Genomic DNA, 21,711 nt, shown 5'->3' on the forward strand with positions numbered 1-21,711 from the left:
GCTTTGTCAGTGTGCACATGTTAGGACGCTGAGACTTGTATTTAGCTGAAAGCATCTCTGTCCGTAGGTACAACGTCATGGAGCTGAGCTATGGCTGCAAACTCTTGTTATTGCCTCCTCTGTGACCTAATAACAGGGTTCTGTGTTGGTAGTTCTACTTGTATCATGCATACTGAATACCCACTTGGACCGTCTCAGACTGTCTAGTTTATACTGCTTGTTAGTCATAAGCCACTTTAAAAGAACTTTCTCAGTTTGGATTTCACACCACACAAAAATCAAAGATATGAACCAATTTGGAGCAAAACATGTTGAACTGGAGTTGTTGATATTGTTCATTATTTGGCCTAAAACTGTCGTAATTTGTGCGCATTCTCTTCATTGTGAAGGTTACAGGACTGTGTGCAGCGGAGGGCTGAGTGCATGCAGGTTGACTCCTCCAAAATAACAACAACAGTGGGTGATTTCACTGATTAGTTCCTCCGCTCTGGTTGAAGTTATGTTAATCACTGAAATGACTTGCGGAGGTACACTCTCGACCACTGAGCCAGCACGGAGCCTCATCTCAGATTGTTTTTTGTTGTAAAATATTATTTAATTATCACTCTGACTGTGCTATTAGCAGGTGAAAAAAAGCTGGGAAATAAAAAAAGCTGTAATCATAGTCGTACTCGCACATTCCCCCACTGTGCTGCAGTCTGACAGTGATGGCGTTAGCTGATGTCTGACTGAGGACTCTCTGGAGAAGCCAGAGTCTTGTTCTTAGTTTCAACACTCGATCATCATACTGTGCACCAAATTGTGAAGAAGCCACTTTGTGTTCTGAAGTTTGGGAAACTAAGCCAGTTAAAGGTGCACTATGAAGAGAAAAGATCTTCATTGGCTGATTTTTTAAGGCTAAACTAACGTGATAAACTCTCTTGATTTTCATGAGTGAATAAACAAACTGACCTTAAAGGACAACACAACTTAATTGTGTTTTACTTTGTTTATATGTGGCGGACCCTGCCACCTTTCTGGCTTATTCTCCTCTGAGAACAGCTTGTTTATTCTGTCATGGAAACCATTACAGAATTGTAATCGTTTATATTGTAAATAATTGAATTACGAGTTTGGATTTCTCCTTAAAATACTTGGTGCCCCTTTAACTCGTCAGCAGTAAAACATATGTGAACCATGGGGCAACGCCTGAAACTGTATCATCTTATGTGGAAAAATACAGGCCAACCAGGTCCGTCTCGTACGCAACTGACCATCCAGCCACAAACAAAAATATGCTCTGCTGGAGACCTTGACAGCTGAAATGCATCAACAGCTATTCTACCTTCCACACAGTGTCCTGACATAACTTTACTGAGATTTTTTTTTTTTTATCCTATCCAACAAGAAATACCTTAATTTGCCAGAAAACATCAGTTAAACCAGCCGGCTAACTAACCGGTAAACATGCACAAGACCAGAGTTCAACCAAAACCCAAACCCGTAGCTCCTCACTTAGCCTGTCGACTGGTTGAACGTATGTTATTAACAACCCTGGCAGTGTTTCTACCAATTACAGTGAAGCAGCCAGCCAGTCAGCCAGTGAAACAGTCAGACTGTTGAGTGTGTGCTCATGGAGCATGACAGTGTTTCCACACACCAATTACAGTGAGACAGTGGTACAGCTGTGTGGTGGCTTGGCACTCAGCCACACTATAAGTACCACTATCGATTGACAGACAGAGGATGAGGAGAGCCGGTTGGAGAGAGAGAGACAGAGAGAAAGAGAGAGAGAGAGAGACAGTCATGCTAAGGGAGGGAGGTAGATGCAGAACGAGAGGGGGAAAAGAGGTAGACGCACCGAAACTCTCTCAAAGTCTTTTCTCTCCCTCTCCGTCGGGGTAATGACGCATGCAGCTGCATTAAAGCGGCGGTTTGTTTACTGCGTGCGCGTCTGTATTCAAATGCCTGAGTACACTCCCGAAAAAAACGGAGCCAAAGTACAGAGGAGACTCGGATGAAAAGTGACAGGCCTCCCTCATTCCCGCTCTTTATTCCTCTCCCCGCTGTCTCCTTTGATCCTGCTAATTATCGCAGTTTGACGGTGCAGGAGAGGAAGAAATACAGAGGACGAGGGCTGCGAGACAGGCAGAGGAAAAAACAGAGGGGGAAATTGTTTTTTTGTAAAAATGAAATAAGACAGAATGAACAAAGGAGAACGGCCAAAAAAAAAAAACTCAGCGAGACTTTAGAGAGAGTCTCTAAAGCAGCTTACCCAGCCCATTCTATCTTAACGAGGATATGAAGTTATTAACTTAATGGAGACTAGAAGCTTTATTTTTCTAAAAAAAAAAACAGATACTACAAAGTTGCACAATCACACACAATTCCCCAACCCCTTTACAAAACACACAAAGAAGTTGGCGTGGTTGCAATACACTTTAGAATACATTAAACCTAATGTACGACTTAGTGTAACTGTAAAGATCGTCAATTGAATAATTGCGTTCATTTCGGAGCGCTGTGTCACCCTCTAGCACACACACAAAAATAACATTAAGCCCACAATTTACCTACCGCACTGACTTGTACTCACACAGAAGATTATCAAAAAACTGTATCCTTAGAAACACACCGGGTCAACTGTTTGCTAAAACCAAATGTCAGCTGATTCTGCAGTTCTACTTTAACCATCTTTCAGCTCCTTGTTTCGGTTTTACACAATTACTACATTTGGTGTTTTGGTTCAGTGTCAGTGCTTTCATCGGCGTTGTACCCATTGTTCGCTCCCTGTAGTCCCAAAAGGGCAGACAAAAGGAGAACAATCATCAGCAAACGAGCCAAAATACTTCTAGCAGGAGATGGTGGACACCAAAAAAAGTAGAGGGAATATTGAGCTTACTCTGTTGGGTGACCAGAGCGTCGACCATAAATAAATGCTATGTTGCTTCCTTCCTGTTAAATGTGTCAATGGGAAGCAGTTTGCTAACCCACTCACCGTAAAAATATCATAAGGTAAAGTGTGTATAGCTTGTTTCACTTAAAGTGGGCCTACAGTGCTGATTCAATGTGCTTTTGTCTAACTTCCCGTACAAACAGGAGTTGAGAGGAAACAGTTAGCCTGGCTCTGTCTGACATTGGGAGTAATGTCTACCAGCCCAGGATGGAGCGAGAGAAATGTATGGTGCTTTATTTTATTATCCAATGTATTCAACAGCTAGCTCACTAGCTAATTAACACTAACTTTGAGACTTTCGGTTTGGAAAGGCAATAAAAAAAGACACATAGGAACTCTTTGGATACTGACTATCACTCTTATCATAACCCAACTATCTTAAGTGTGTTAAGATGTTTGATATCCAAACCTCACCCTCATTTTCCACTTTTTTAACATGCAGCGAATCCCTTGGTAGCTACCTCAGAAACGTCCTGAAGCCAGCTACGGCTTAAAGCAAAGACACGATGATAATTTACAGCAAGTAAAAATCATTGTAACAGCAGCACCCAGTGTGAGCGACAGGCCACCCCCCATTAGTTTAAAGGCGATTTAAAGCCATAGGTTGAGATGTAATTGCGTGTAAGCTCCATGCAGGTACTCGAGTTTGAAATTGCAGTGCATACTAGAGAGTACCAATTTGGCTCAAGTACTTACAGCCAGGAGTATCTGCAGCGAGGAGTGAGCCACCTCTATGAACTGAAAATCCATCAGACAGCCAGATATAGATATATATCGGTGGTCCTCGGGTGCCCAGGAGGGAGGGGGATTGATGGGTGTCACCTTGCACCCGGGGCCGTTCTCCATCCACCAGGAGCGATGCATGGACAGGTTGAACGTCAGGACAAGGTCAGAGTCCTGGCAAGAAAGAGTTGGAAAGAGACAGACAGAGAGAGAGAGAGAGAGAGTTGAATTACCTCCTCAGACAGAAGGCAGATCAGGCTGAATGGCAGCGCAGGTTTTAAAAACATTTTTAATTAAAACCAAACAGTTTGTCATACCGAGGTCTGACAGACAGACAGATAGGGAGAAGGTTCGGCTCGGGCTAAAAATAGATGTCAGATTTATAATTCCAGTGATCTGGGTTCGCTCAGATTAGATCACAATCGTACACAGGCGGGGTTATGACGAGGACAATGAGGGAGGGGGGGAGGGAGAAACGATGGGAGGGGGGGCCAGACAGAGGGAGGGAAAGATCAAGCGAGAGGGGTGCGAGAGCCTCGGTTTTCATTTTGTGTTCCTTCATGCACCGAAAAGCTCTCGTATTATGATTTCAGTCAAGGGGAGCGAGAGGAGAGGCTTTGTGTCGTGGTGTCAGGGGAGGGTCACTGACTAAAAGTGTAGATGTTTTCGGTTTTAGGCAGACGCGGCGATGATTTGTTCTCCTCATTTTATTTTCATCTTTAAAAAAAAGGACATCCCCAACACGGCAGGTGCCTTTAAAACTTGAGAGGCAAACTGAAACACCTCCACAGATACCGGATGGATTACCGTGATATTCGGTATAGACATTCAAAGCCCCCTGGAGAGTGAGCCTCGCCGACTCTGGCGCTCCCCTGATGTTTGTCCCGCCGCCGACATGAGACCGAGACTTTTTTATGCCATGTAATTGGCACCGATCTACATTGGCGCCTAATGACTTTGGGGACTCCCGGCTTCTCATCTAGCGCCACCAGCAAGTCAAAACTATCATGGGAAATATCTCGACATCTACAACATGTACTGGCACAAAAACTGTTATATTTTGTTTATCCGTGGTTCCCAGAGGAGGGATCCAAACGACTTTAAGCCCCTGACTGTTCACCTTAATGCTGCCGTGATTGAATGATTCATTTGTTATATGACCAAATAACTGCCAAACTAATCGTATTCCCATCAGCCATAATAACAATACAGCAACACAATGTATCGCCTCCTCTTGCGATGTATTACTGGCACGCAGGCAGAACATAGATCATCTCATTGAAACAGACTCTCTCAGCTGAATCATCACGGTCACAACTTCATGAGGCTCCTCGCGATGGAGCCTGTCAAATGAATGAGGGTGAATTGAAAGAAACTCTGGAGTTAAACAGATTGAAAACATTTTCAGCGAGCCCAGCTGGGCCCCTCCTTTGAACATTCCACCTGCAGCACTGTTCTGCTTTCTGGCCGTTCAGCCTTTTTTGCCAGTTAATGGCTTATTCACACTGGGACTATGGCACACATTGACATGGACAAGCTGCAGTCAGTGTGTTAAAGAGACACTAGGATAACACTGAGAACTTCTGTGTGCAGCCTGATACTGGATCTGTGGGGCCGATGCTGAAAACAATAATGGAGATTTTAAAAATTCCAGTATCAACATACCAGCTGATATTGCAATGATCCCTCACATACTGTTATCAGACACTTGTGTGATGGAGGCAGGATATTTTACAGTTTAACATCACAGTTGATTTCCACAAGATGACATCAGTGCACCGAAACAATTAACATCACTGGGATTTAATCATCTGAATTACCTCTAGCATCTTTTTAGGCATTTTTTATTGGCACATATTAGCTTTTCAGGAGTATATTTTTATTCTTCAGTCACACAGATATGATGAAATGTGGATGATTGTCTTGGGTGACATATGGTATCATGAGATAGTCTGTGATTGGAGACAGTAACCATCACCAGCACGTTGACGTTAGCATTTCGCTCCGAGCGCTGCTGCGTCCCCCACAAAGCCTCACACAGCCGCTCGCACATCTGTAGACTCTTGTAGTCGTGTTGTTCTACAGACACAGAGACATGTTCTTCTCTTTATTTGTTCAGCTTGCCCACCACAGCTTGAGCAGTCGCCATCACTGGCTCGAGATGACTTAAATTATAGCCAGGAGCTGCGAAGGATAGCACAACCGACTACAAGCAAGCAAATAAACATTTTTCGGTCCCTCGTTGCTTCAGTTCCACTCCGCAGTGGCGGCGGTGGCAGAGCAGGACCACATAGCGAACGGGCCCTGCAGTCGCAATGCAGGGTATCTGCTCGGGCTCCTCTTCAATCCTTTTAATTCTAAAAGCCCGGAAGACGCGCAATAAATCAGTTATGATAGTCGTCTTGGTTTAAATAATGCACATATTAACGACTCCACTTAGGAGAGGGGAGACATATATCATTCCACAGACAGCCGCCCTGCAAACCGCACTGGAACACACAAACACACACTTTTTTTTTTTTTTGTACACACGCCATGTTTGCTCTTGCGCTGTTTTGCCATTAGTCCGTTGGGAAGCCCTTTTTTTTTTCTTCTTTTAAAAGCACTCTGAGAGCAAAAATAGCCTACCCCTCATTTGCAAATTTTCTCTGTGATGATACATCTTTTTTTTTTTCCTTTAAGACTTTGATTCTCTCTTTTTCCGTCCATTTACTTTCTGGTTTGCTGTCAGTGGTTATCTTAAAGGAAGAAAAAAGCTCACGAATCGTCAACAGTAAACACTTGAACACAGACTGCAGGGCTGTAACTAGACCCACAGAGATCGACTTATTACACATAAACACCTGGGTCAACATTGTCTGTTTGTACACTGTATGTTCACCACTTATCCTCCCTCCACATCCACACTTGACTCCGTCACCTCCCTCCACATTCCCTCTCTCTCATTTACTATTTACCTGCTCTGTTCTCCATTAATTCATACCGTGCTCTCTCTTTCTTTCGCTCTCTCTCCCACGTCCCCCTTTGTCTCCCCTTTTATTTCTTCCTTGGCTTCTCTCTATTTCAGCCTAATGAGTAAATGCCTCATTAGCGCCGAGCTCTGATTAATGCCATCTCCCCTTGTTGTGCTCCTCTTTTTAATGAGTAAAAATCTCTCTAAATTTCCCCCTTCTCCTCTCGCTGACATCATTCTCTCTCTGTCGGTCTCTTCCCGTCAACGTCTTGCTCCAAATCTTTCTTTCCCTTCGCCACCCTTTCTCTTTGTCATTCACTGCCCTCTCTCTCTCTCTCTCTCTCTCTCTCTCTCTGTTAACAGGGGGTTGGGAGGGGAGGGGTAATAATTATTTCAGTACAGTATCCATCAGTGCTCTTCTAATGAGCCTCTCCCACAAACACACCAAATAAACACAAAAAGTAATTATCAGAGAGAAGCTGAATTTGGCGAAATGTCATCAACGCGAGGCAGGGACGCGACTGCTACTAACTCCGCAGTATTCTCTCACGTTGTGAAAAGGGACATAATGTGAAAAATGTGTCCAAGCTGTTCTCCTGGCAAAGTTGGCCCCGTGAACCACTTGTGGGATGTAGGAACAAAACAGGCTGCAACTTTATTCAACTCGATGAAAAGAAAGAAGCATCAACTAATTTATGCAAAGCTTTGTTGAAAAATCTAAAAGGAAAAATGAGGCTTTAAACAAAAAATATGAGCAATCTTGCCAGAGTAAAAAATGCTGGATCAGGTGTAATGCACTGATCCGGAACCACATAGTGTGTTAGCCCCGATACAGGATGCTGCTACTTCCCTGTACACCTGCATGTATCTCTTTTACCGCAAAGAGCCAAAATCTATTAAATGGAAGTGAGCCATGTAATTTGACATGTCAGCAAACTTAAAGGTGTTGATATTTTAGCTATAATTGACTGTCAGACTACATAATAAAACAAAGTTCTATGGCGTTTCATCTCTGTGTGTATATGTTCATGCTTTACAACAATGATACATGTAGCAATCGAATCACATCCATGGTTAGTACTATAGAGCTGTTAAAAAAATAAAAATGTTCGTTTCCACACATAAATATAATAATAATAACAATACAATAAACGGTAATGTATTAACAAGCTGGCTGGTGTAAGAATTAGAAGTGTCATAGTTTGGGTTTGTTGTTCTGTTATTTCCTGTTTTATTTTGAAGTTCTGCCCTCATGCGTCGTGTTTTGCTTGTCATTTCCTCCCTCTGCGTGATTTCCCGCCCCTTTTTCTGTTTTCACCTGCGTCCTATCAGTTAATCAGCCCCTTGAGTATACAGCCTGTGTGCTCCCTGCTGTGATGAACATTGCCTTATGATTTGTACTTTGCTATTCTTGGTTTGAACTTTGTTTAGCGTCTGTGTTTCCTCTTAGTATTGTGTTTCTTTAGTTGTTTGTTCATCTGCCAACCTGTGTGTCTTGTATTTGGGTTCTATTCTGAGTAGCCTGACAAAAGAGAAGTAAAACTTATAACAATGGATGATTAAAACAATAAAAACACCAAGGATGAAATGTGAAAAAGAAAGAAAGAAACTAAATCACATCAGATCGTTGCTCGGTATCGGTCAATATGCAGCTTCTGGTATCATTAAGATTTCGGGAAGGACAAAATAGTATTGGAACGTCTCTCAAAATCGTGTGGAAATAGTTCATCTGTTCGAATCATACTATTTAAACTCAAGAAGATGAGAAGATGTACACCACTCTCACGGACATGTTATTTTTCGAAGCTGTAGCCAAGATCAGTTCGTATATCTGACTTAAAAGTCTGTAAACAAGAGGAACAGTTCGCCTGACTCTGTCAGAAGGTCACAACATCTGCCTATAGCACATTTGTAAAAACAATGTGTTGTGGATTCATCACAGACATTTTGAAAGGATTAAACAAACGGTATAAATCAAGTTAAGTTGAAGAGGTGCTGGTAGGCGGAATTCATTACCTGTGGGCAGAGCCGGGCTAAATGTTTCACCCTGCCTCCGATCTTTATGCTAAGTTAATGTAACTGTCTCCTGGATTCATATTAATATTAATTCATATTAAGCCGAGAGCGGTATTCATCTTCTTGAACTGTGGCTTTAAATCCCTTTGTAACTGCATTTAAACTAAATCAAGATGATGTCAGCCTCAAAAACACTAAACTATACCACATCTAACAACGGCTTTTATTATTATGTTCAGCGGTTTACGATAGTCCTGTATCTGTGTATGACTTCACTGAGGTTAAGGGGTCTGTAATATAGCTCAGGACCCGGTACTTCTAATAAAAAATAGTACTATCTATTTATCTTGCAGCAGTGACCCCCTGCAAATGGTAAAAAATGTGGTGTTAAAAATTCAAAATGAAGCCTAAGCGGAGTACCAGCGTTTGTAGTAACATATTATCCACAGTGTTTGGAGTGTTTGCGGCCGGCGTAAAGAATTTGGAGGCAAAAACTCAAATAAGTCCACGCTCACCAGTGGAATACAAAACAATTAAAATTGCGAGCTGTGTGCTGGCATTGATGTATTGATTTCATGCGGTGGAATTTATTTAGCATCGCAGCATTTAACCCAACAGGATGATGAAGCCACAGCTCCAAAATAATCTTGAGATATTAATCTGTCTGGTGATGAATGGGCTGTTTGGCGCGCAACCTCAAACAAAGATTATTGACTAGATTTTTATTAGTATTTCTAACTGTGTGTGTGTGTGTGTGTGTGTGTGTGTACGAGTTCCTTGCTAAACTCCATTTCTGATTATTAGTCTCTCGTCTCACCACATATTCCCTCCCCGCTCTCTGTGTCTCTCACCGCTCGCTCCTGTTATCCTCCCTCTCTCTCGCCCTCCTACACACACACACACACACACACACACACACCCAGTCTGTAATTTCCAGTGTGCTTCCAGTTGAGGATCATGCACTTCTGCTCTCAGGTCTTTGTCTCTGACTGAGGGCTAGTGCCGCTTCAATGAACCACATCTGTTCTTCCTTTGCCTCTCTTTCTCTCTCTTCCTCTTCTTCACCCAGCTCTCACTCTCTCTCTCTCTCTCAATTTCCCCTCAATTTACCACTTCTCTATTTTCCTTTGTCTCCCACTCCCAAGAGATGGAGGGGCGGAGGGGGCATAGACCACTGAAAATGGTATTTCCTCCGATGGTCTGATAGTCAGCGCGGGGGGAGCAATGCCTCTGTAAAAGCTACCTGGGGCCAAATCTGAGAGTTGATGGCGACAAAAATAAAAACCTAGACAATCGGGCAAAATATTGTTTTAAAAAAAAGCTCTAAGCCTTGGCAGAATATGAGAAAAAGGGGATTGCATCACAGCAGAGTGGCAGCCACACTGAACAATAACCTTTTACCTTTGCATCACTTCATACTTTATGTCGTGTTTTTTAGTCACAAATTGTAGTTGACCTCGAATCAGTTGATTAATGCTTGATAGAAAGAAATTGCGACCTTCCTCCACCTGTCTCTTTCTAAGTGTGCTAATCTGTTAAATCAGCTGCTGTAGTTGCGTGTGAAGCTCAGAGACCAACATCCCTCTTGCTGTGGGCGTCTGTGTTTCTTCCCGAGCAGATGCGCTGGCCCGCATTAAGACCGGAATACCGACTCTGAACTGAATTCAGACCCGGAGCAGCATACGCATCAGGATGACAACGACAAGACAGCTCCTCAAAACATCTCAATCGTCCCCTGGTGGCCGGCCGCAGTATAATTCATAAATCCCAGCCCCGTCATGTGACATCGGTCAAGTGAGGAACTTTTTCCCCAAAGATGGTATCTGTCATTCGATGCCATGATTGACAGGTAAGACCTGGTTGCATTTGAGCTGGCGGGTGTGTTGGCAGGAATTCGATACAGCGAAAAACCTTACTGCGCAGACTCCGGCTCCAAATACACAATATGACAGCGTCTACACCCAGGATTCATTTTGGAGCAGCTGGAAGAACTACAGATGTGTTGTGCATTTTCATACACTGTATATAGTTACAATGTAACAGCATACAGTACAACACACAGTAACAATGTTCAAGGAAACTCTGAAGGACCAAGATAATTGTATTTCTTAGTCTTTTGACCCAGATATGTTCTGGATGGATGGCTGGATGAATGGATGGATGAAGGGCATAAGGGAGGGAGTGCCAGTTTTTTTTTCCCCTTGAGTGCTTCAGCATCTGCTCCCTGGACACAAACCAACACACCAACACACACCCGCGCACATCTTATATCTCACGAAACGTACCGACTCAAACAAAATCTAACACCTTTTCACATGCTCTTAACACCTTTTCACATAGTCTACAAATTACAATGCAAGCTCCAGAAAGCAGTCACACAGTCAATAACACAGTCAGTTTGAGATTCTGACAAAACAACACTCAGTCGGATATTCAGTCCGTCCAGCGGGCAGATAGAAAGATCAGTGATCATCAAACTAAAGGGCAGAAAATCAGGCAGGGGAAGATGTTAGCTTTATTCTCTCTAAAGTCAATTTTTCACTCTATTTAACCGAACCTCTATCTGTGGCCCCTTTTTTCTATCATTTTCTCTCCCTCCGCTTTCTCTCTGAATGTCACTCAGTCTGTGTTATTTCACACCAATATCATCAGTCACGGTGCATCTCCCTACATTGTTTTGCTGTGATTTCCCATGGGTGTTAGATGAGGCCTTAACCCATAATGCCTAAAGCACTTCTCTCCTATCAGATTGGTTGGGGGTGTTATGGAATTGTGTGTGTGTGTGTGTGTGTGTGTGTGTGTGTGTGTGTGTGTGTGTGTGTGAGGCTATGCTGGGGGCGGGTAAAGATGAAGTCTGTTCCAGATCCTGACCCTGACCTTACCCCCTCCAAACCCATTACCACATCTAAGCAAATGCCTCAACATAACTATCTTAACCCTTCGATCTCTCACATTGGTAGGCCAATTATTGCGCTGCTACCCGTACCCCAGGTGGGATCCACGGTTGCATGAAGGAGAGGGGGGCAGCTAATTCAAGCTTTCAATGGGTTAATTGGTTTTTTCAAAACCCTCTAGCCGCACATCATGCAATAAGTCGGCAATCTGGTGGATCGGAGCTTGGATTTGATTTTTGCGGACTGAAAAAAGAATGAAAAACAGATGAATACCAGCACAAGTGATTAAAGCAGCGGCATGTTGAGGCTGCTGTAATCAGTATTTTCAGATTAGCAATAGATGAAAAGACACTCTTATGTAATGAACACAAATATAATCATCAATAATTATCTTTCATAAGGTCAATGTTTGACGTTTTACTCCCGGCAGCTGTTTTCTGCCAAAATGCTGTCGAGGAAGCCAGTCGTGTAGCCTATCGAAAGCCTCGAGACCAGCGCTCTACCGGATGACATCAGGTGCACACACAATCTTGTATGAAACTAGTTGCCCTACATTAAACTGAAGAGGTAACATCACAATCAGTGCATTAACAGGATGGTGGGATGTAATACCAGTGAACATTTCTCTCTGTGTTTCTCTGCAGGGCTTGTGCAAATGTCAGTAGATGGGAGGGGTAGAGCGAGGGCAGACTGTCCGCTAGTTAATGATCACGGATGGCGTCGTTCTTTCAGGCAGTTAAAAAAAGTAGATGAAAAATGCTTAAAAGGGTTGCCAAAAATACTTGATGGGCCATTAATACAAAGGTCTACGTGTGGAAAACACTAAACATACAATATATTATTGAATATAGAGGCAGATATTTCACTCAGGAGTTGGTGGAGACCAAAACAGAGCTACTAAAAGCCAATATTAGACTGATATTAAAGTATTAAAGAGAATGCTCACCGGACCAAACCTTTAAAACCTACCCATTCCAGCAAAGTACAGGCAGTTTCGCAGTTTCCTCTAGCATGGACAATAAAACAAACATTACTGCTAACACAGCCAGAGTAAATCCATTACAATCAAGGCTTGAAATTAACACCAGCAACCTTCCAAACCCTGGAACGAGTCTGACTGCGGCAGGCGAGTCAATCAGATCCATTATCTACTGCGGCACACAGCCAATCTGTGTTCAACCGGCTCGTTCTTTTCTAACAAGTAAAAAGCAAACTCTTGTCGTTGCACATGAACCTTTACAGTAACAATGAATAATCAAATCGAATCACCAGCAATAATTGCTCAGGGCTCAAATGACAAGATTGGCTGGTAGGGTTGCCCCTGCAAGAGATGTGTTGATGAAAAAAAGGCAATTTCATGCCATGATTTCCACAATTACATCCATTGATCAAACACAGCAAGGGTTGATGCATTAACTCAGAAAATCAGGGTGGATGTTTTAACTAGAACGTCTGTGATTAAATGTGTGGGAACCTCTCATTCATCGTCTCAACCGGCGGTGCAGAATGAATACTGACAGGAGTAAAATTAAGTGACTATTAGCATTCAAACCGACCCCAGATATCTGTTTTGTTAGATTCTTTGGGGATAAATTGGGTGGTTTTCAATTTGATTTAATGTCGTGTTTTTTTCCGATAATTTATCCCGCGGTAAAAAGCTCACACGGCACCGATGACAGCCGCTATTGATGCTGATATAAAACTGATAGAAAGGGGAAATGTTTGATTTTTCCCTGTTAGATGGATGGCTCTACTTTCTAAAGAGGTTTGTTGCTCGAACTTTCTCCGTGTTGCTTTCACACTTCTCCCCTCGTCCCCTCTTCCCCTGTCTCGCCTTCCTCACTTGAAAGCGACACTGATTCACATGTGGCCTCATCCCATCTCACGTCATCTTCTATAGCTCCTATCATACCTTCGCCTGTCTGAACCTCTGCGTATCACTGTCCGCCCCTGACGCCTGCCTCCTCTACCCCCAATCTTTCAGTCTTCTTTAGTTTCACTATCACCCCCTTTTTCTCCTCTCTCCATCTTTCACTTTTATCTCTCATCTTGCCACTTTCCCCGCGGTCACTCCTCCCTCTCTCTTGTCAGCGCTCCATTGTGTGTTTGTGAGCTGAAATTGGACGCCTGGGTGGATATGGGATTTAAAATGACACTGTTCTGAGACTGTTTGGATCTTTTTTTCTTTTTTTTTTGAGCACATTTCTTGGTGTGTGCACTTATTCAAGTGTGTGTCCAGCCGACTGAAACAAATGACAGGCTCTCCATCTACTGGCAGGGCAAACAGACACCGACGCATGCATGTACACACTTGCAGACACACACTTTCACACATACAGTATGCAAAAAAGCTTGTGGGACATCCCACCCACACAGCACCCCCACCTCCTCAGTGAATGACTGACAGCTGAGTGTGGCGTATGTGGATATGTATGTGTCTGTATCTCCGTGTCATCTGACGCCCGGAGGGTGGCTGCATCTTTTATATGACACAGTGGACTACTGACAGTTAGCCATGAGTGTGTGTGTGTGTGTGTGTGTGTGTGTGTGTGAGAGCGAGAGTTGAATATGCAAGTGTGTGTCTGCGTGTGTTTGTAACGCGGTGACAGTTCTCTCTCCACAGGCTCCTCTCCAAATCTGTCAGGAATGCCACGTCAGAAAATCTTTTTAAAGATTAATTTTATGGCATTGCTGCAGTATTAGATAGTGCAGTCGCGAGTGACAGGGAGGATGGGAATGTGACAGGCTGATACTTGGTATGAATCTCAGGCTTAAACTCAAATTACTGTCAAGACTGAATGTACACCTTATCTTGCCGCTGGGGCTCTACTGGGGCCTTATGGAATGCAGAGATACACATTAGATAGAAAGTTCCTTCAAAACGCTTGAGAAGTCAAACATATCATAACAAGACTGGAGGTAGAGCAGTTTATCAATCAGAAGTGCTTTAAATTTAAAAAGACATGAACTCTCTTAAACGAAACAAAAAGACATTTGCCAACAGCGGCAGAGCCAGACCGTCTGGAGGAATAAACACCTTAATTCACTTCAGATTCTGCTCTGATCTGGAGCCGTTTACAGATGGTAGGAGAGCTCAGAGACTATCTTTAAACTTCAGGAATTAAAAAGTGGATTTGTAGAAGAGACAGATTCAATTATGTCGACAGATTTTCTCAGCAAAAAACAGAAACGCTGTGTCGCAAGAAGCTGCCATGACAGCCCAGACACAACACATCCACCATCAACAAACTCAACTCCAGCCTACTTTCACACCTCCACACACCTGTCTGAAGTGGGCATGATTTTTGAATTGTGGGTTCCACACTTGGCAACAACAACTGCCACATCGGTGAGGTGTGGGAATGGATGTTTGAAAGGATGCTGTCCACTCATCTGACAAGACAAGCAAGCTTGTGGCGAGTGGCATTGTGTAAAAATCTATTAACAGCTTTAAAAATACTTCTGTGGTTCTGGATGGAGCTTTCAGAGTTTAAAGAACTGGGTTTGGCCTGGGTCATTCTTTGGAGGAACAACTCTAAACTACTGGAGCATCAAGTCAAAAATGATCCATCAAGCTTTTAAGTCAACATGAATGAGAAATCTCAGTGGACAGTGAGACTGAAATTGGCGTGGCCGGGTTTCTTTTCACGTTCCTTTTCTTGTGAGATGAACTGTGAAAGTACAACGCTCATGTATCCAAGAAATTGACTAGGATTGACCAAAGCCTTCCTTGTCAGCAATATCGTAGCAAGGTTAGTTTTTTGGCAGAGCCCTGTACGTTTGCAGTGGTCCCATTAAAATGAAAGATGGAGGCTGCCCACAGATCCCAAAAATTTTAATACCTACATTTCTACTGCAAATAAGCAACTCAAAAGCTCTACAACAAGACAGCAACTGGACATCAGATTGAGATTTTTTTTGTCAGTTGCTGTTTCCAATGTCAAGCTCAAAATAAGTAAAAGAAAAATGAGTTAAATCCAACTTTGACTTGCAGTGGGACAATGTCGCTGACTCATCCCTGACATGCATCATGCTCCTCACACTGTCTTGTTAATGATCACGATGTCTCATCGATGCCACTTTACTATTATTTCAATCCTGATGATCTGTCTGTTCCTCCAACGTCCATCCATCTGGCCGACAGACTTCAGGACTTCAAGCTGAGCTGACTAACTCTGACGCATTTCCCCCTCCTCGCTGTCTCTCGCACCTTTCCACTCACTCTCTGGGGTTTACTTTCCTTATCAAGAAGAAATGTCAAAGGCTTTTTGGCAAATTTCATACCGTTCAGCCCTACTCTTTCTGACTTTTACCCCCGCACTATAACTCTGAAAATATTTGCAGATCGACTGCTGAACATCAAATAGTCTGAGAGGAGGCGTGTGGCTCACTCAAACTGACATCAGGAATTGTCTGCACAATTTTCTGTCCTTTAATACAACATGAAAATGTATGTAAATTCAATAAAATTCATTTAAATTCATGCCAAGCCCCTGAATATTCACATACTCCCCTGACAGTCATGATCATTGTTCTAAAAAAGTATACTGATGATGCCAGTGATGCACACATCAGGTCTATTCATGGATAAAACACTGTAAAATTACATCAAAGCTGCAGTACAAAGCTAAGAGTCTCTGATAACATGGCACAAATCAAAGCAGGGCCCATTCTCTGCCTCTTTAATACACAGGAAGATGTCGGATCTCCGTAATGAAGAAAAATGGGAGTCTGTCGCAATCACTTTTGTCCTGTGACCCCAAAGTAAATGGCCTGAGTGTATAAAGTAATGTATTAAATTAGCACTCGCTACTGGCCAATACGTAAAGCCCTGCAGTGTGAAGTGCTATTGAGCACAAAGAGAAGTGCTTTCATGACAGGGACGCATTTCCTCATGTCTTGACATTGGAAATATGGAGGGAGAGAGCGAATGAAAAGGGGAGACGAGAAGGTGAAGAGGTAGCGAGGCGAGGAAGAGGAGCACGGGACGGATTCGCATGGCACTTTGCAAAACAACATGAAAAAGACTTGATTATAGGGCTGAGCAGAGGGAGAGGAGGGATGAATTACACGGAGATGAAGAGAGCGAGGCGCAGGAGGAGGCAGAAAAGAGGGGCAGAGAAAGCGGGAAGCGGCACCAGAAAAGCGTCAAAGAGGAGGGAGATTAAGAGATATTCATTTACATCACAGCATCAGAGCACACCATCATTACCCCTTTATCAAACACCAAGAAGTTATTCTGATCCAGCGAGAAGGATGCATGAAAAACAGGCGAGGCCGCGCAGGACAAATGTATCAAAATGGTATACACTCATCTGGCTCTTCTCTCTGATCTTTTGTCAGCCAGTTCTACAGCCGCACTGTCTACGTTACTTTGACTGGGCGGTCAAGACGTCAGATTTAAACCCTTAACTTACATTTTCAATAATATTATCATTTTGGCAATGTATTTTGGAGCCTAAAACAGGATATTGTAGACCGTCTGGGTTTAGCTTACGGCAAGTTGCTAAGATGTTTGATAATATTAACACAGTAATATTCCTTTAGCAAACTTGAAGGGGAATATGTTATTGGTTGCACATTAATCATTCATTTATTATAAATGTCTGTATCTGTTGCGGGCTGTGCAATGTTTGCTAACATAAGCTAAGTCAGCTAAAGGTAAGACGAGCACGTTAGCTTTCTTTTGGAACAAATGTTAGCAAACATATCTGCTTATAACTAAAGCCTGCTCTCCATTTACGTTAGCTAGTTCCAGGAGTCCTGCAGGTATGTCTTTGTGCGTCCCAGCTTACTAGCATGGCTAACTGGGAACACCAATGCTTTCCCTTTCAAAATGTGTGCCATAATTTAAAAAAAAAGTTCTCTCATTGAAACAGATCACTTTAGTTTTTTTTTTTTTTTTTCTGAAGAAAAAAAATATTGTCAGTGAATTCCTTGTCATTTTTTAAGAGCACAACTCAGATTTCATCATCCTTTGTGGAGTATATTTGTCCTTAAATGAGTGCCAACAATCGCAGTCATAGCCACACTTGTTAACATGTGGCCCAGTGTAATAATAGCCCTCAGGTCTGCAAACAAGTCCTGAAAATGTAGGTGATGGATCTCATACAACAGCTGGTGAATCCAGGCAGAGGAGGGGGGGGGGTACATTTGTGGCTCCCCTCTGCCTCAGCAACTGGGTCAAGGTTGATGTGGCCTTGAGCGAGGCGAACGCAAACTGTTATGGTCATAAAGACAAGCTGTTCAGCGTCTGGTTCCTATGTGCTTCTCTCTGATTGGTCAGCAGGTAATTGATAAAGGTGTCCCTAATTAACTAGCTGCATCACCCTTGTTAGAAACCAGATGTGCCGATTTTGTTCAGGAGGGCTGAAGCCTCTGAATAAATGGCTTTTTTCCAATAAAATTAAGTGAAATATAAGACTCATATAATTTTATAATAGAAAATTAAAGCAGTCATTTGGTAAAATACATAATTTTATTCTACCTAACTGACTTTTGAACCCTTATTATGCAGCTTTTCCAGCTGTTTTTAACTTGCTCTCTCGACAGCCAAAATGGCAGACAGCCTTATATTTTCAGTGTGATAAAGACGTCAGTTTTCTGTGCTCCCGCCTGCTGTGGTTGTTATAACTGTTGCAGAATAGGCCTCGGGGACAGTGAGAGGCATGAATATTCTTAAAATCAGAGATCAATGAAGCTGCCGGCTTCTAGACAGGGGGTGGGGGGGATTTATATACGTCTGTTGACTCACTATTCAACTTCTGTCCATAGTTTGAATGGCAACAAGACTTAACAAGGCTCATTTTGTGTGTGGGAAGAGCAGACAACAGACTTAGCTGAGTGTATCAAACAGTGATTGAGTACCAGGGGGAACAGAAAAACTAGCAGAAGAATATGCACCACTTGCGCTTTATTCCAAACTAACAGTAATTATGATCAAAAAGCTGGAAATACCAATAAAAAGTGGATTTGGATGGATGATATGTGCTGCTGTAACTGCAATTTAGTGCGATCTATTAAACTGGGGGCAGACCTGTTACATATCTGTCCAACAGAATGAACATTTTCAAGCAAACTGAGGTGGAACAACTCTGTTTTGTTCAACACCACGCTACAGAGTCTAATCAGCCATAATCAGCACTCCCCATCAAGTGATTTCTTCTGTTTATGGAAGCACTGATTGGCCCTAATTAATTGTCCAAGTTCATAATCTCTGTTGAAAATCCACTGATTTTACAGCACAAAGGCCAAACCTTTGCAAAGATAAGTCGAGGAGACTTGAACAACCTCAGCTCATGTCTCATATCTATGTCGGTGTGTATTAGGAATCCAAAAAAGTGATACCCTATCATACATCACTGCAAATCAGTTGGTGAGATTACATCAGGCCATACTCAGTCCTGTTTACCGAATCTACAGGGTACAAGCTGTATTCTATCTCTTAATTAATCATAGGTGTGTTGTGGGCATGAAATGAGTTAAACCAATCAGAGTGTCATCTCCCATTCCCTTGAGTCAGGTGTGCCTGCATCTTGCTGTTTAACAGCGGCACTCGTCTATGCTGAGGTACAGTGCTGATAGACCTTCTGCCATCAACAACTCCATTACACTGAGCAAATGCACTGATAGTTAACTGAGGTGGAGCATTGCTGCAGTGTCCTTTGACATTATCAGCAGCATAACTGATTAATAGGTTCATATACTGTCGAGAAATTTCTGGAGTAAGGCAGCCGTCCTCCTGATAAATCCCGAGCTCCATCAGAGCTGTCTAAAAATAATCTAATTCAAAAGCCAGAAGTTTGATCGTGTTTCCTCTGCAGAGTTTCCTTTCTCCTATCAAGTTAATAACTACATTTTTTAGGTTTGCTCCTAAAATGTGCCATGATATATGCTGCAGTGACATCATTTCAAATTACTGAAAGCATTCTCTCTGATCAATGAATCTGCACGTATGCATGTTGTGAAGTTGCCTGTCTAGGTGCATGGTACTACCCGACTCATGCACCAATTTACAGGATGGAAAAGGAAAAATACAGCACACATGACCTTGGAACAGGTGTTTTTGGTCAATGAAGCAATGGTGCAATCTGCTGCCTCAAGGTAGCAATAAGCCAAAAATGCATCTGACCAGACCTCATTTCACAACCAACATGCCAATGGGCGCACCGGTGGCCACGAGTGCATTTGTTATTTTCATGACATGTGCGCTCGACATGAAAATTGCATGTCATCAGGTTTAACACAGGGCCCTGAATGTGATCTGGGTGAAGCAGATCTGATTTGAAAGGGGAGAGGAAGTATGAATATTAACAAGAAGTATTACAGAATAATTTCAATCAGATCACACAAATCATCAAATGATTTTACTCTAGCCTGAAAAGGTGTTGATTCCATCTCTCCAAGCTTCGACCTGATCTTCATTCAGTAAGCAGTTTGTGGAAGTATCCACTGACAGGGTCCTGCCCCTGCCATCATGGCAGCTGAATTTACACTAAAATGACACTGAAATTATGTGACCCTCCCTTGTCAGAGGCGACAGGAAGAACGCCATTTCAGCACTTATAGTCAAAGCAGGGATCTCATTCCTAAGCCTTTTATTGAACAGGATGTTTGTGAACTACACAAATCACAGAGCGACACAAACAGAGTGACACTTCTTTTACCCTGCAAGTGATATTTGCAGAGTTCAGACACTGGCTTGCAGGGAGCCTATCAAAAAGACAACAATCTAGAGTAAGAGAGCAGTGATCTGTATGGGTAAGACAGCAGACTGAGCAGTGCATGGTTCAAGGTAGTCATCAATGGGTTTACGTTTGTTTGAGGATAGTTTTGAGCAAAACTGATTCTTCTTGTGGCATTTTTTGACAGATACCGAACAGCTTTAAGTGAATTACCAGTCTCCTGCAATAAAGTAAGGTCTACCCACATTCATATCTTGCAGACAGACAAGTCACAGAAGAATCTGGACTCTAGACCATGGCAGTTTGCTTACCATCTTTTTGAACAGGCTCTTGCTATGCAGACAATACTTATTAGAAAGATCAACTTGTTGTTGATTTTGGTGTTTTCACTGGATTTTTTACAAATAATAAAAATGTAAAATACTTCCAGCCGGAAAGATCCATGCTAGCTCCAGAAAATCCAGCATGCAACAGCGCTGTAATGTGTGTTGTTCTGGACATGTATAGTAGACAACATGACGAGGATGCACACATAATCCAAGAAAATGTTTTCTTACTCTGGACAGATCCCCAACCTCCAGGTAAAAACAGATGATGAAAACATTCCAGGTCATCCACACGACCAGCCAGGCTGCGTACTGCGGAGAGGAAAAAACAAGAGGGGAAGGGATGGAGAAGAAAGTGAGCGGCGTGCGAGACCCGACAGGCCTCTGATGGCGAATTAAAAAAGCATGTTCGCGTCCTGCATTTGAGCGAGTGAGATGGAGAGAGGAGACAGAGTGGGCCTTTCACTTTTGATGTTGTTAAGATGCAGAGGCACAAAAAAACAACGGCGGAGAGAGCAACCAATCACCTGAATCAAACCAGACAGGGAGAGAACATACTGCAGAAAACAAGAGCGCATGTGTGTGTGTGTGTGTGTGTGTGTGTGTTAAGTAAGAAGCAGGAAACAATGCATGAGTGATGGAGGCAGGGCAGAATTTACATGCTCAGATCAAACACTCATTATCTGAGTGTATCTCGCTTTGTTGCGTGTGTGCGCACGTGCAGGTCTTCAGGACGGCAGGGTGTGGTTCATATGGTGTGTGGGAGGGCTTGTGTGGAGGCCTGCAAGCCGCTGTGGGAACCCATGAAAGTTTTCTGTAACAAATCATCTTATAGACAGCTGCCAGGGAAGGAAAAGAGAATCAAATAATTCCACTTGGCAAGTTATTCGGACTCCCACTCACTGTTCTAACCTTTTATTTACTATACATTGCCTTCCCTCTATGCTGGATTTACTGGCAGGCAACGTTTAATATTACATTTTCTGTTATATAAGCACCGCTTTACTATTTCGCAGTGCACTCTCAAGGTTTGAACAAAATATTTCTAAGATATAAGAGAAGATCACTTGTTGCACACATTATGTTTAACCTTGCTCTGTACACACAGGATAGTAGAACTGATGAAAGTGAAACCCACAAATTATTCACTAACTTCCAGCCTAAAAGTAACACACTCTAA

General features: G+C 42.8%; 1 protein-coding gene across 1 annotated transcript in view; it reads right to left on the minus strand.

Annotated features, from left to right (window-relative positions):
• The window catches only part of nkain2 (sodium/potassium transporting ATPase interacting 2), an 89,733-nt gene that overhangs the window by 22,563 nt on the left and 45,459 nt on the right, over nt 1-21,711 (minus strand). Inside the window, exons 3-4 of the mRNA XM_030405208.1 lie at nt 20,763-20,843; nt 3,632-3,832 (exon numbers count right to left, since the gene is read on the minus strand). Coding sequence (XP_030261068.1) covers nt 3,632-3,832; nt 20,763-20,843 — 282 coding nt within the window. The remainder of the gene's footprint in view (nt 1-3,631; nt 3,833-20,762; nt 20,844-21,711) is intronic.

This window comes from Sparus aurata, chromosome 22 (assembly GCF_900880675.1).
Source record: "Sparus aurata chromosome 22, fSpaAur1.1, whole genome shotgun sequence".
Lineage (NCBI taxonomy): Eukaryota > Metazoa > Chordata > Actinopteri > Spariformes > Sparidae > Sparus > Sparus aurata.